The sequence below is a fragment of the Sus scrofa genome, chromosome 15, assembly GCF_054392235.1.
Source record: "Sus scrofa isolate SSC_HxYL_T2T_F1_AM1 chromosome 15, Sscrofa_HxYL_maternal_Yorkshire_Landrace_v2.0, whole genome shotgun sequence".
NCBI classification, from domain to species: Eukaryota; Metazoa; Chordata; class Mammalia; order Artiodactyla; family Suidae; genus Sus; species Sus scrofa.
Genome location: NC_139397.1, coordinates 81568964 through 81582003, shown reverse-complemented (window position 1 = coordinate 81582003; position 13040 = coordinate 81568964). Strand labels below are relative to the sequence as shown.

Below are 13040 nucleotides of genomic sequence, written 5' to 3'. Positions count from 1 at the left end.
TTGGCTATTGAATTAGCATATCTCAAAATCATAAGCTTCTTTTACTTTTAGGATATAATAATATCTTTTTGAATAGGATTTGCTTCAACTTTGAAGATATTATTTGTTCATCAAACCATTATCTGAATGCCTAGTGTGCACCAGGCCCTGAATTAGGGGCTTGAGATATATTTGGTGGTTTAACATGTTAATAATTTCCATTAGATAATTTTCAGTGTGAAATCAATTGTAATTTTCTCTTATAACAAGAGAAACATTACAGATACATGAAATTTATGGATAATCTCCAGCCTTCAGTTTGACCAACTTAGAGTCAGTTAATAAAATGACTTATTTCACTTTTCATAGCTGTTTAATCTTCACATCAGCAATGAAATGACTTAAAGGAAAAGCTGAATAAGGAAGAAAGAGGAAATACAAGGAGACTAGCCAGTTCCTAAACAAATATGAAATATCAGATACCAACAACTACAAAGAGTCATTGCTCTAAATGTAAACCATTTGCATCCTTTTCTGTAACTGGGTCATCTCACCTGCTGTTACTGCTTTTGATTCATTTTCTAATTTAATGTCTATTTTAAACATTTTAGAATTATCTGACTTACCTGGTTCACATAAATCTGAAGTCTTGGGAAGATTGAGAATAGGCACTCCAGACCCTGCAAAAAGGTGTTGTATGGAATTGATGCCAGGTGCCAAAACAGCACTGGATGGTCTTGTGTGTGTGTGTGTGTGTGTGTGTGTGTGTGTGTGTGTGTGTGTGTGTGTCTATGTGCATGCATTTGTGTGACTTACACTTGATAAAGAAGTAGCAGTCTGAGAATGTTCTCAAGTTAAGTCTGTTAACTGACACCTTTAAAACTCTAATAACAAGTGTTCAGTGGAGAAGGCTGATAAATCTCTATAGATTTAGGTTCTCTCCCTTTAACCCTTCTTACTATAGACATGCACTGTATCTGTCAAACACTAGGGGTGTAATGACGTGATTGGGAGGGGAAGGCTGAGGAGGGAAGCAGATAGCTCAGTTTATTCCTTTGTGAGATGAGGGTAAAGCTTCTCATTCTGACTCGTGGAGACTGTGTCCACTAGGAAGACACAATCAGATCTTGGAAAAATGGAGAGTGTGAGTCATTTGCTTGTAATCACTTAGTAGCTCTGTATTCTTATGAAGGTTAAAAATGAGTGTTTCAAAAATATATATATTTCTGGAGCCTAGGCTATGAATAAAAGGAACATGTGTGTGCATTTGCATGCACTGTGTTCACGCACCTGTGTGCCATACTGCGCAGATTTTGACTCATTTTTTTCACATTTCAGCATCACTGAAATCAGGATACATCTTATCATTTGTGATGTCTTATAATTACAGTTATCCATTTTTTCAAATGTTAACATCTCAGTAATTGTCAAGCATATTATAATCAGTGGCATCTTAGATTGTAGGACATAGCTTATATCCAGATATTTATAGGAGACTGATCTCAGAGAGATTTATGGGACATACCTCTTTTCCCCAAAAAGTAGAGCAAGAATATTTATTATGACAGTAATAGTTGAGGTCAAGAGAGAAACCCATTTGCTCATGGAACCCCATTACTTTAATAAGTAATAACAAATGTAACATTTATTACAACCCCTCTTAGGATCCCAAGTGATCTAAAGATTAGGATGCAAATTCACCATGTTTAATAGAATCTGTTAAGTGTACTTTTTATTATTTGATCACTCCATTTCTTACATTCAGCTCTTTCTAATTTCATGTAATCATCGTTTTGAAAAGAGGATGCAAATCATCATTTCCATCGTGTGTGTGTGTGTGTGTGTGTGTGTGTGTGTGTGTGTAAAAAGCTACCTCTCCTCAGCCATTCATGCCTCCAACAAAGCCTACTACATGTAGGACAATGGGTTAACTCATTAGAGATTTACATACTGTTTAAGCAATCTTACAAAAGTGTTAAGGCTCAAAATAAGGTGACTCTATGCTCACTTTTATGAGTTGGACAGTGCAGAATACAGAGAAAAGCTGTATACAATCTACAGAAGACATAGACTCTAGTCCCAGGGTAGGAATGTAATGAATAGGTTCAGATTCGGAGGCCGTTTAACAAAGAATCTTCTAATAGAAATGGCTACATGTAGATAGGTTCAGTGAATTTATTATTCATCATGGTGGCCAAGGAGAGAGACAGTAGCATTCATTCTATTATTGAAATATTTCTTGGGTGATTATTATATGCCAGGCGTGGAGAATGGCTTTTTAATAATTCTTTCCAACCTTGAGGTGCTGCCTTATGACCTAGGTCAAGTTTTTTATCCTACCTGAGGCTCTCTCTCCTGCTCAAAAAAGCTGAGAATGCCTGCCCTGTCTCTTCCCCTGAGATTGTGGATTGTAACACTTTAATAATATAATAAAACATAACAATATAATGTACTGTAACATAATATAATATAATAATAATATAATATAATATGTAAGACTGCAGAATGTCTTCAGAAGTTATCTACTTCTTTCTCCTGGTGCTTCCTCCAACTTGGAAGTATTTCACAGGATTTTAACATTTAATAATCCTTTAGTTGAAATATCATCACATCTGCCACTAGATCAAATATTAAATTGGGAGGTGAAGGAAGGGTGGTTCTCAGAGGATCTCTCTAATATGTTGTCAGCATGCTGGGAGTGTTCTTTATAGTTTGGAACTAGGAATTGCTGATGTCATGATCAGTCATATTGTCATGACAACATCAGAATTTTCTCATTTGCCTTCTCTTAGCTTGGGGAGTATCAATTTGCCACAGGTCTGTCATCAGTTTGTCCCATGTGTTAAGTGTATTAGATAACCCAGAATTAGTCATTCTTTTTTTTGTTTGTTTTTTGCTTTTTGTCTTTTTGTCTCTCTAGGGCCACACCTGCAGCATATGGAGGTGCCCAGGCTAGGGGTCCAATCAGAGCTGTAGCTGCCAGCCTGCACCAGAGCCACAGCAACACAGGATCCAAGCTGTGTCTGCAACCTACACCACAGCTCACGGCAATGCTGGATCCTTAACCCACTGAGTGAGGCTAGGGATCAATCCCTTGTCCTTATGGAGGCTAGTCGGTTCGTTAGGTTCATTAACCGCTGGGCCATGACGGGCACTCCCAAGCTAGTCATTCTTAAGGACAGTTAGGCTGGGGAATTTTTCTAACCTCCTTATGTAGCCAACTGCAATACTCTTAACTAAATATTCTTTTGCTGGAAAGTTCACCTTCATACATACTCAGCTAAGTAAAAGTTCACTTTTTATTCTAGATTTTCTTGTGTGAACCTTATTTTAGTGGAGAATAAAAAGCTTTTCCGCATCCTCGTTTGCTTAAAGGGTGTCATTAATTATTCTATTATCCCCTTCTTCAGGTGAAATAAAATACCTTAATGGTAATCTTAGCAACTAAAGAGAAAGGACATTTTTATTGTTTTTTTCCTTCTGTATTTGGAATGCCTTAAATCCTCATTTGTGCTGTGGATCCCAGATTATGGATAGACATTGAGTGTGTCTCCCAGACGTTTAGGAATGTCTTAGACCTTTTGTCATTCTTGGCTTATATGAGGGTTTTGTTCCTCCAAGGTATAGTTGTTCACCCTGTGCTATCAAAACTTTCATTTGAGCAGTTGATTTTTACTCATGGGAAAGAGATAGTTATTCCAAGTTTGAATTTTTTTTTTCATGATTTGGAGGGGTTTTTTTGGGGGGGGGTTGGCTGTAATTTTCCACAGGTTCTGTTGATTTCCTAAGTACTTTCTGTCTCTTCCCAAGTCATGTAGCAAGAGGTAGATGTGATCAGTCATTTCCACACCACATCTGCCCCACCCTTCCTCACGATGGCACTTACCCTTTGCACATAGTTTGATCATATACAGTAGTTGATTATGTTCACTTCTATTTCTCTAGGTAAACTGTAATGGCAAAAACCAATGACTATTATCTTTTGTAATTTGTAATTTTATTATAATTCACTGAATTATCTGAAAGTGTCCTGAAAATAAGCTCTTATTTTCTTACAGGCTTGCTATAGGAATGGAGACTAACAGGCTCCAATACTAGATTTCCACAATGAAAGAAGGTAGAGGATTGAGGCATCCATCCAGGTAATTTAGAAAAGGAATAATCCACAATAAATGCAAAAGGGAGCTTCCCTTTTTCTCCTGGTTTCCCAGATACTTGTCTCTCCTTAATGGTGTTGTAGAATTTGATCTACAGTTACAGATTCAAGTATAATAGAACCAAAGCAAAACCAAAATCTTGACATTTTAATTCGTATAGCACCCTTTCATGATTTTGTTGGTTGAAAAGAATAAGGACTCATGTACCTATTTTTATAGAAAAACAGAGGAAAAGAAATTTAACTTACAGAGAATCATATGCCAGAAATTTGAATGAGCCTTGAATTGTATTAACTTCCTCAAGAGCAGGGCAGTAGCTAATTTATGAATAGATTATATCCAACATTTTTTGAGTGTAAATTATTTGCTTGGAATTTAGAGACTGTTTTGCCACTGGGAGAAATATCTTAAAGGATGATTAGGATGCTAGTTATCCTATAGGCATCTGTGAATCCCATAATGAAGCTAGTCTCTAATATGGTCTGACTATTTTTTGATGGGAATTATATTCTCAGTGTCAGTTCAGGATTCTGGAAATACCTTTCACTTACTCACTATCTCAGCTTCTAGAAGATAGTTCTTTCTGCCTCTTTCCCAGTGCTACCCCACCACCTATCCCAGAAAATAAAACTGGTGGTTACAAGGGAGGAGTTTACACCTTAGCAACCATCAGTTAAATGAGCTTTCGGGAGCCAAGTTGGGCCAGAATATATATTTGTACTATTATCTATATATTCCGTTTTGGGAATGTTCACCTTCATATTCAACTGTATGGAAATACAATGTAATTTCATATCCTTTTTAAAGTGATTTGCGCAAGGTCATATACATGGTATTTGGTGACGCAGAGATGCACACCCAGGCTTGGGCTTTTATGTTTCTCCCTGTGGGTTTGGACTTGATCCATTGCTCACAGTAATAGTAACTGATATGAATATCATTGGATGTAGGCGACCTGGACTCAGAGACCAAACTTCAAACCTCAGCCCTACTATGTATTGGATCTGTGGCCTTGGGAAGGCTACTTTTAAGCTTCTGAGCCTCAGTTTTCTCATAATTAAAATGAGCTAATCATTCTTCTTTCATGGTATATGTGCGTGTGTGTGTGTGTGTGTGTGTGTGTGTGTGTGTGAGAGAGAGAGAGAGAGAGAGAGAGAGAGAAGATGGGGAGAGGAACATGCTGAGAAAGTGCCTGGAATATAGTAGTTACTCAGTAAATGAGATATTATTTATTAGTCCATGCAGAAAATTAGCAGTAGGATAAAGCCCATTTCTTCTGTTTTGTTCACCAGGATAGGTTTAAGAATCATCAGAATAATGCTACTGGTAAGACTCATCAGACTATGGCTATGTTTATGTTGTTCTGTACACCTTCTAGGATTATAGCTATAGAGCTCTAGTTTTATTTTATTATAGTGGTTTCGTTTTTATATACACGCTGTTTTATATGTGTCTAGGGAGCCTTTAGGTCTAGAATAAGAATCACAGAATTTAACAAAAGCAAACTAGTAAATAATAGAAAATATTGCTGCTCCTTTAGAAATAGGGTACTTTATCAACTCTAGTTTGTACCAGGAAAGAACAGAAATTTAAAGAATCTGCTGACCTCATATTTTTTTCCTTTTTTTTTTTTTTTTTTTTTCTATTTCATTGGGAGCTAGAGGCTTTGTGAGCTTTTAAACATAGAGGCTCTCAAATGTAAACAGTTTTTTAGTGAGACCTGCTTATACTGACCAGTACTATGTGGTTATATTTTATTCATGAAAGATTGTAATTTGGAATAATGTTGAATGTATTTTTCCTGTTAATTCCTTTCTGTTTTTAGCATGACCCAAATAAAAAAGGGTGTTCAGAACGCTTTAGCAGTGACAGAGGGATAGTACCTGCTATAGGTCTGTTCTTTTGTTGAGAGAGGTGTTCTATTCTTATCTCATTGGACATCTTCTCTGCTCTCATTTTTTTTCTTCTTTCAAAGCTTAGGTTCCCCGCCACACTTTCTTTGTAGTAATTTTATTCAAAGGCTTCTCTCTTACATGAGGCTCAGTAATGCCTGTGTTGGAATGGCGACAGGGGGGGGGGATCCCCCAGCCTTTTGACTTTTCTGCTACTTTCAGGGTGTTCATTGATTAGTCATGATTTCAGCCATAGTCACCCTAAATCTACATCCTCTCTCATGCCATCTCTCCCTGTCTCTGTCCTTCTCTCTCTCATTTTTTTGTTTTTCTCCTCTGCACACCGCTTCTTTCTGAATGTCTCTCAAACAAAACATTTATACAGCTGAGCTCCCCACGCCCATGTTATATCCTGTATCGATCTCTCCCTGCTGTGGACTCCCAAAGCACATAATTGTCTAGACCACTTGGCTGGCACTTATCACTTAATGCCGTGCATTATTCGGGTATAGCAGCTCGGTGCTGTAGGGGTTACCAGTACTCATCTGGGAATTAGAGCATTATTTATTAAGGGTTTTTGTTTGTTTGTTTGTTTGTTTTGAGTTAGAACATTGTGGTGTTGACAGACCACAGGATAAGGTCTTCTGACCCTAGCTGGGTCTAGGTTTTAACATTTGCTGGCTGCTTCCTAGTTCTGTGGTTCAGTCAGTTAGTCTTAACTTGTCTTCCTCTCATCTGTAAGTGAAGCCTAATATCCCTTCCAGCCTCATAGGGTTGTTGTCAAAGCAAAATGAGATTGAAGTTTATAAATGAACATCTCCTTTTCAAAATGTTTCTATGAGACAAATGTCTTCTAAATTCAGATTCTCAAACTGCAGTTATATGAACACTTGGGAGCTTCAAGTCTCATCTCTTCTATAAGGCTGCAGGCTCCTGAATGTACTGATGGCTCCATCCCCACTTCTTCTTCTTCTTCTTCTTCTTCTTCTTCTTCTTCTTCTTCTTCTTCTTCTTCTTCTTCTTCTTATCTCCATTGTTATCCTCCTCCTGCCTTACAGTGTGATCTCTGATACTGCTCACTCACAGCCTTCCCATTCATACAGAAATGGCCCTGGTCCAACACACAATTTCTTCTAAGGAAACAGGACCAAAAAAAAAAAAAAAAGGTGGGAGAAAAACTTGAGTTCACCTAGGCTTTTGAAACAGACCTTCTGCCAGGCTCTATTGAAACCTCTTATAGTTAAGTGTGTGGTATGCACAGCCTTAGAAGGAACATTCAGCCATTCAACAAACAGTTCTCAACAAAGCAGTCTCCTTACCTAAATTTGCTCTTTTCTGCTAGTCAATTCCAACTACGCCCTTGCTCCTGCTCTTTGATGGTCAGCTGGCCTGATTCACATCAGGGCATATTTACACAGTATACCCACTTAAGTCTACAAACTACCACTATAAAACCTGGAAAAACAACAATAACAGCTGCCATTTATTGAGTTTGGCACTTTTGTTGGAGTACTATAGATATACCTAAAGCAGTCCGTGTGGAGTCCGGGACTCAGAGAGGTTAACTAACTAGCCCAAAGCTATGTGGCTAGTAAGTGGGAAGCTGAAATGTAGAGATAAATCTGTCCAGTTTAATTTTTTCCTTGGATTGCAGAGTCCACATTCACTACAGCTATCTGAAGATGGAGGGGTGGGGCTGGTAAAGTGTCCACACGGAAGGACCGCTGTAAGTCTTAGGAGCCAGAGCAGCTCCAGTGAGCCCATCATCTCATGGCCAAGTGCTCACCGGCTCCTGGCATCTGCTTGCCTCTCTGCTTGCTGCCAGTCAGCTTCCTGTTACTCATAGTTTCTGCTTCCTCATAACCTTGGCTTGCATGTGGTTTTGGCTTTTTGCGGCCTCAACTCTAACCCCTGGCACTCTTGCCGTTTCTGCCCCTTTCCTAACTGGTTGTCTCTTGGAGTTTTCTGAATCAAATTCCCCAGGGTGAGCATCTGATTGGCTCTGCTCAGTGTTTCAGCCCCAGCCATGTCACAGGTCACTGGCCTGTCTGTGGATTGGCTGCTCTGGGGTCAGATTCCCACCACTTTACCCACCAGCTGAGCTGAGGAAGGAGGATGTTGTCTGACCGCCCAGGCAGCTAAGTCTCAGTTTCCCTTTCAGGAGGATGAGTGAGCGTCTGCTGGGCAGATTCCAAAGCCCTAATTCTTACCATGATAACTTGCAGTTTCTCTGGAATGCTTCCTTACTTTGTCTTAAACCGTATTTGTTTCAAAGGTCAGTAAACTTTCCCAGATTAACCTCACTAGCTCGTTTACAACTAAGCATTTGTGAATATCTAAAATTGATTGGCTATACATACATGGTTTCATATTTTTGTGGGCTTTAGTGACTTTATTACATTGTATAGTTTTTGAGGGGAGAAAATCTATCTTTTCCTTCCTTTGCAAAATGCTTTGCTAAGTAAGTTTGTGGTACCTACCTAAATCTGGAACTTTTAAACCCTGGCTTGCAGACATTGTTTTTCAAAATGTATACTTTGTATTCTCTTTTTATGTCATATTCTATGTAGAACACTTCATTTTGTTGATATTTAGACCTTTCCCCTAAAAATAGAGTGCTTTTAATGTTTTTAGTATTCTTACTATATATTTTCTTAGTTTTTCTATTGATCTTGCTATAGTTCAGTATCTGGTGTTTGAATTGCTTTTGTATTCCAATTTAAATTTTATTATCACTTGAAATCTTGTCTTATCCCTGTAAAACTACTGCAGAGTATCAAATCAAGTCCTCGCATGCTAGAATAGCACAATATCCAAAGTATCATGACCTTAGAGTAGAGCCATAGAAAAATTAATCTATGCTGTTCTTTTGTGGTTTAGATTGTGGTTTCCTAAGAGACCAGTCATGACAACTGAGGTTGTACATGGAATTTTTTCCGTAGATGACAGGGTTGAACTGGTGGGCTCTTGGGCATTAAGTTCTTAGGAAAAGGCATCTATGGCTTGAACAGTTCTACTTAAAACCTATATTTTATACCTGTGCTCAATAATTTGTGGTAGAAGGTCCTAGTGAGAGGAGACAGCAGAGGGGAAGCCAGAACAATTGTAAATGCATGGAGCAGCCTGATAGTTCTAGCAATAATATCAACACACAACTGAGTGTTTGTTGTATTGTTTTAATTAAATTGTCTTAGAGAACAGATACATTCCTGTGAGTTTTATCTAGGAAGTGCTTACTTGCCCATTGTGCACCTAGTAGTATGCCTGGAATAAATTTGCTGCTGCTGATTTTTTTTTTTTTCTTTTAATGAAAAGAATTGTAGAGTGTGTGTGTGTGTGTTTGTTTTTAATTGAGGCTTGTTAGTTCTTACCACTTTTTCTGGAGAATGTTGAGAGCCCCTCCGAGTATGGAGGTGGCTCCCTAGGTAAGCAGTGGGAAGGATACCTAGGATGGATATATTTCAGTTCCTAGTTGCTGGAAAAACCTTTCAGTAGTCACAACTTTGCTCAAAGACTCGATTTCCATAGGGGACACTTTGTTTTTCTTATGGCAGTCAGAAGTGGAGTGCCTTTACTTCTTACACGAGTTGGGATTTTTCATTATCATGGCAGATGGACCTTTCCAGGAAGGTGTTAGAGGCCAGAGGCCAAGGAAGAACTCTGTGATATTTACCGCTCACCGCGGTAATACAACCCTGCAACACTCAAGAGCTGAACAGGCCAACTGCCCTTGTGGCCCATACCCAGACGGCAGGCTCTGCCTGTGGGGCTTGCTGTAGAGGCCTTCTGCATTGCACAGGTTGTAGGCTTGATACACAACGGAACGCAAGGGTGACCCAGGAGGAACTCAAAGGTGAACCAGGAAAAACGGGCATCTTGAACGCCTAAGATAATTTCAACTGAAAAACAAAGGAAACTCCTTCCTTTGTCCCTGTTTTGCAGTTTCTGTGTCCCTTCAAATAGAAAACATTTGCGTTGCATGTAATAATTAACATATAGAAAGATCACACTATTCCAGTTTTCGGGAAGGTTTACCAAACCAGTGGCTTGAAGTGATTTTCGCTGTTTGATTTTGGCCTCTCAAAGGTAAGCTTGCCAACTCGGGCATGGGAATGAAGTACGAACTTTACTGTGCGTATTTGCGGTGAGGGGGCTTGTGTGAAGTGGAGACTGGTTTTCTCGGTTAATATTTTAGTGTGAGAAGTGGGGGACCGGGGATTTGCAGAGGTACGATGGAAGGCTGGTTTGTTTGTGCAAGTGGGAATGATTGCCCGCACCTTTCCTGGGAGAGTGGAGGGTGGAGGGGATAGTTTGGAAGGATGAAAGGAAGAGAAGACCCGGGACCAGTTCGCTTCCTAACCAAGAGTTAGCGTGATTCTCGACACGGTGCCCTTAAAAGGGGCTTCGAGCAGGGGTGCAAAGCCGCCTCGGGTGCTGAGGCCAAGAGCCGAGGGGAAAAAAAAGAAAAGAGGAGGGGGGTGGCTACTCCAAAGAATGTGCGGCATGCGGGGAGCCAGACCCAACCATTGCACCAGAGCGGGGGCGCCGGCGGCTCCCCGGGCTGTACGGCCCCCGCCCCGGCCCCGAGCCTGGGAGGGAGCGCCTTGGGGCCGGCCGGCGAGGCGGCGGGCGCGGCGCCCGGCGGGAGGGCGGGGAGGCGCGGGTGGGCCTGGGCGCGGCGCGAGGCGGTGCGCGGCCGCCTCCCCGCCCCCGGCCGGCGCGCTCTCGGGGCGGTGGTTGAGGCCGCGGTAGGTGGGGACGCCGCGGCGCTGCTCCTCCGCTGCCGCCGGGAGAGTCGGCTGCGCCGCCAGCTCTGCGCGCGAACTCCTGTCCATGGCACGCAGGGCGGCGGCCGCCCGCGCTGCCCGAGTCCCGCCCGCCGCCGCGCGGCACTTTTAGGCGAGTCCGGAGGTCGGGGGCGGAGGAGAAGTCAGCCCAGAGCTGCAGCCCCCGCCGGCCGCCGCCGCGCGGCGAGAGGGAGTTCCCAGAGCGGCCGCGGCCCCGGCCGGCCCCCTCCCTGCGCCCTCCCCCTCGCGGCGAGGCTGCCCCGCGCCCGCCGCCCGCGCCCGCCGCGATGATCTTCCCCAGCAGCAGTGGCAACCCCGGGGGCAGCAGCAGCTGCAGGACGCCCTATCGCAAGCAGGTGAGGCGGCAGCGGGGATGCCGCGCGGAGGCCCGTCGCCCCGCTCTACAAAGGGCGGCAGCGCCCGGCCGGACTCCGCTGTCCTCCTCGGAGGGACCGGGCCGGGCGGTGACCTTGTTTCGAAGGAGGCGGCCCGCGGAGACCGCTCGGGCCGGTGACCTTAGCCGGGGAGATGCCTTCTCCCCCGCCAGCCGAGCCAGGCGGGACGCGGAGGAAGGAGAAGGGGTGGGGGCGCGGTGAGAGCAGGAGCGCGCCGGGCCGGGGGCTTCGCCCAGCTCTGCAACAAGTTTGGGTTTTTTTTTTCCGGAAACCTTTGTGTGTGGAAGAGTACGATAATAAGTCGTAACATTGGGTTGCAACAATCTTTACTTGGAACCTCAAAGAACTTGCCCGATTCGTACGAAACCCGGAAGACCAGTGGTTTGTGTGTGTGTGTGTGTGTGTTCGCGCGCGTTCCCCCTCCCATTTATATATTAAAAAAAAAAGAAAGAAAGAAAAAGAAACAGGAACTTCTACTGTCACTTTCTCAAGGTTTTCAGTTTTCAGCAGCACAGGGAAATCCTGTGACATCCTAGTTGCAGAGATAGTTGGATAAGCCTGAGTCATACACATGCCTTTTCCTATTTTAATACCGTTTCATACATTTTTTAACAGATTGAACTCCAAAGGCACTTTAGTGGTTAAAGCAAAATGCCCTGCCGGGAAAAGGAGTGGAGCTGGGAGCTTATAGTCGTGGCCTTTTGTTTTGTTTTTCATCTTTGTTTTTAAAAGAAGGTTACTGAAGCCATGTTGTGATAAATCTCACAGAGCTTTTCAGCAGCAGCAATAACAAAACCTAGCTTTAAATTATGTAAAAAATGTGCAGGTCTGTTTAGAAAAGGTTAAACTGATTTAGAGGTCAGTGGCAAGATGCTTGTTGAGAAAACAAAAACACAATTGCAGATATTTTCCTTCCATAATAAATCTCTTGTCTACATCCTTAGCCACTGGGAGAAATCAATTAAGTTATTATCCCAATAATGATACAAGCAAACTGTATCCTTCCATGTGGACCATGGTTCTGTTAAGATCATGACAGATGATGGTGATGCCTGGTGGCTTTCCTAAAGGCGTTCACAGGATTATTGATTATGTTTAGACCTTTTTGTTCTCAAAGTCATTTCTGAGGGGCGGGATCGTCTTAGCATTAGTATATCTGAAAGTCGTGCTAGTTTTCTCAAACAGTGACTGTTCGAGAGTGACAGTGTCAAAAAGTATTGTTTTCTGGTCTTTACTTCTTTCACTTGTTAGCTTTCCCTCAAAAGACAGTAAACACACCTGAGCTGTGTGCCCTTGCTGTCCAAGTCCATGGAACTTATACCTGGCTTAAGAAAAGCCCCTTTCTTTAATTAAAAAAAAAAAAAAAATCTGCATTTGTGACTTGGCTGAAGTATATGCTAAAATTGTTGAGACTCAGAAGCAGGCATCTCTGAACTCTTCCTGTGGCCTCATTTAAAATAAATCCAGTACACTTACATCAACTTCATAAATGAAGCCAATTTATAATAAATATTCTCCTGAACCCTTCTCCCCAACCCACCTCCTACCTGAAAAGATGGCTAATTATGTAAGGGCCTTGTGTATTCATTTATTTGTTGTCAAAACTCAGCAGGGTGTTAGCTCTGAAATGGGGAAAAAGCTCTGAGGGCGAGGCCTTATGCTGTCAGGGGCTGGAGGTTTTGTGTATGGAGGGGGACAGCCTGCTGGTCTGGAGCACGCTGATAAGATGCTCTTCTTTTCACTGGGCTCTCCTTAGATTCAGAGACTAAAAGGGCTGACTGAATCAGAAAAACAAACAGACTTTCTTTTTTCTATAGGCGAAGAAAGAAA

General features: G+C 42.2%; 1 protein-coding gene across 11 annotated transcripts in view; it reads left to right on the top strand.

The window, feature by feature from the left end:
* RBMS1 (RNA binding motif single stranded interacting protein 1) overlaps positions 1–13040 on the top strand; it is a 216541-nt gene that overhangs the window by 77342 nt on the left and 126159 nt on the right. For 8 of the 11 annotated variants that reach the window (XM_021075055.2, XM_085001218.1, XM_005671872.4 and 5 more), the window contains exon 1: positions 10797–11171. In XM_021075055.2, the coding sequence (XP_020930714.1) occupies positions 11103–11171 (69 nt within the window). In that variant the 5' untranslated portion in view covers positions 10797–11102. Of the gene's footprint in view, positions 1–4037; positions 4122–8111; positions 8304–10796; positions 11172–13040 lie in introns of those variants that run through there. The other 3 variants (XM_085001221.1, XM_085001220.1, XM_085001219.1) reach the window with 2 other exon arrangements.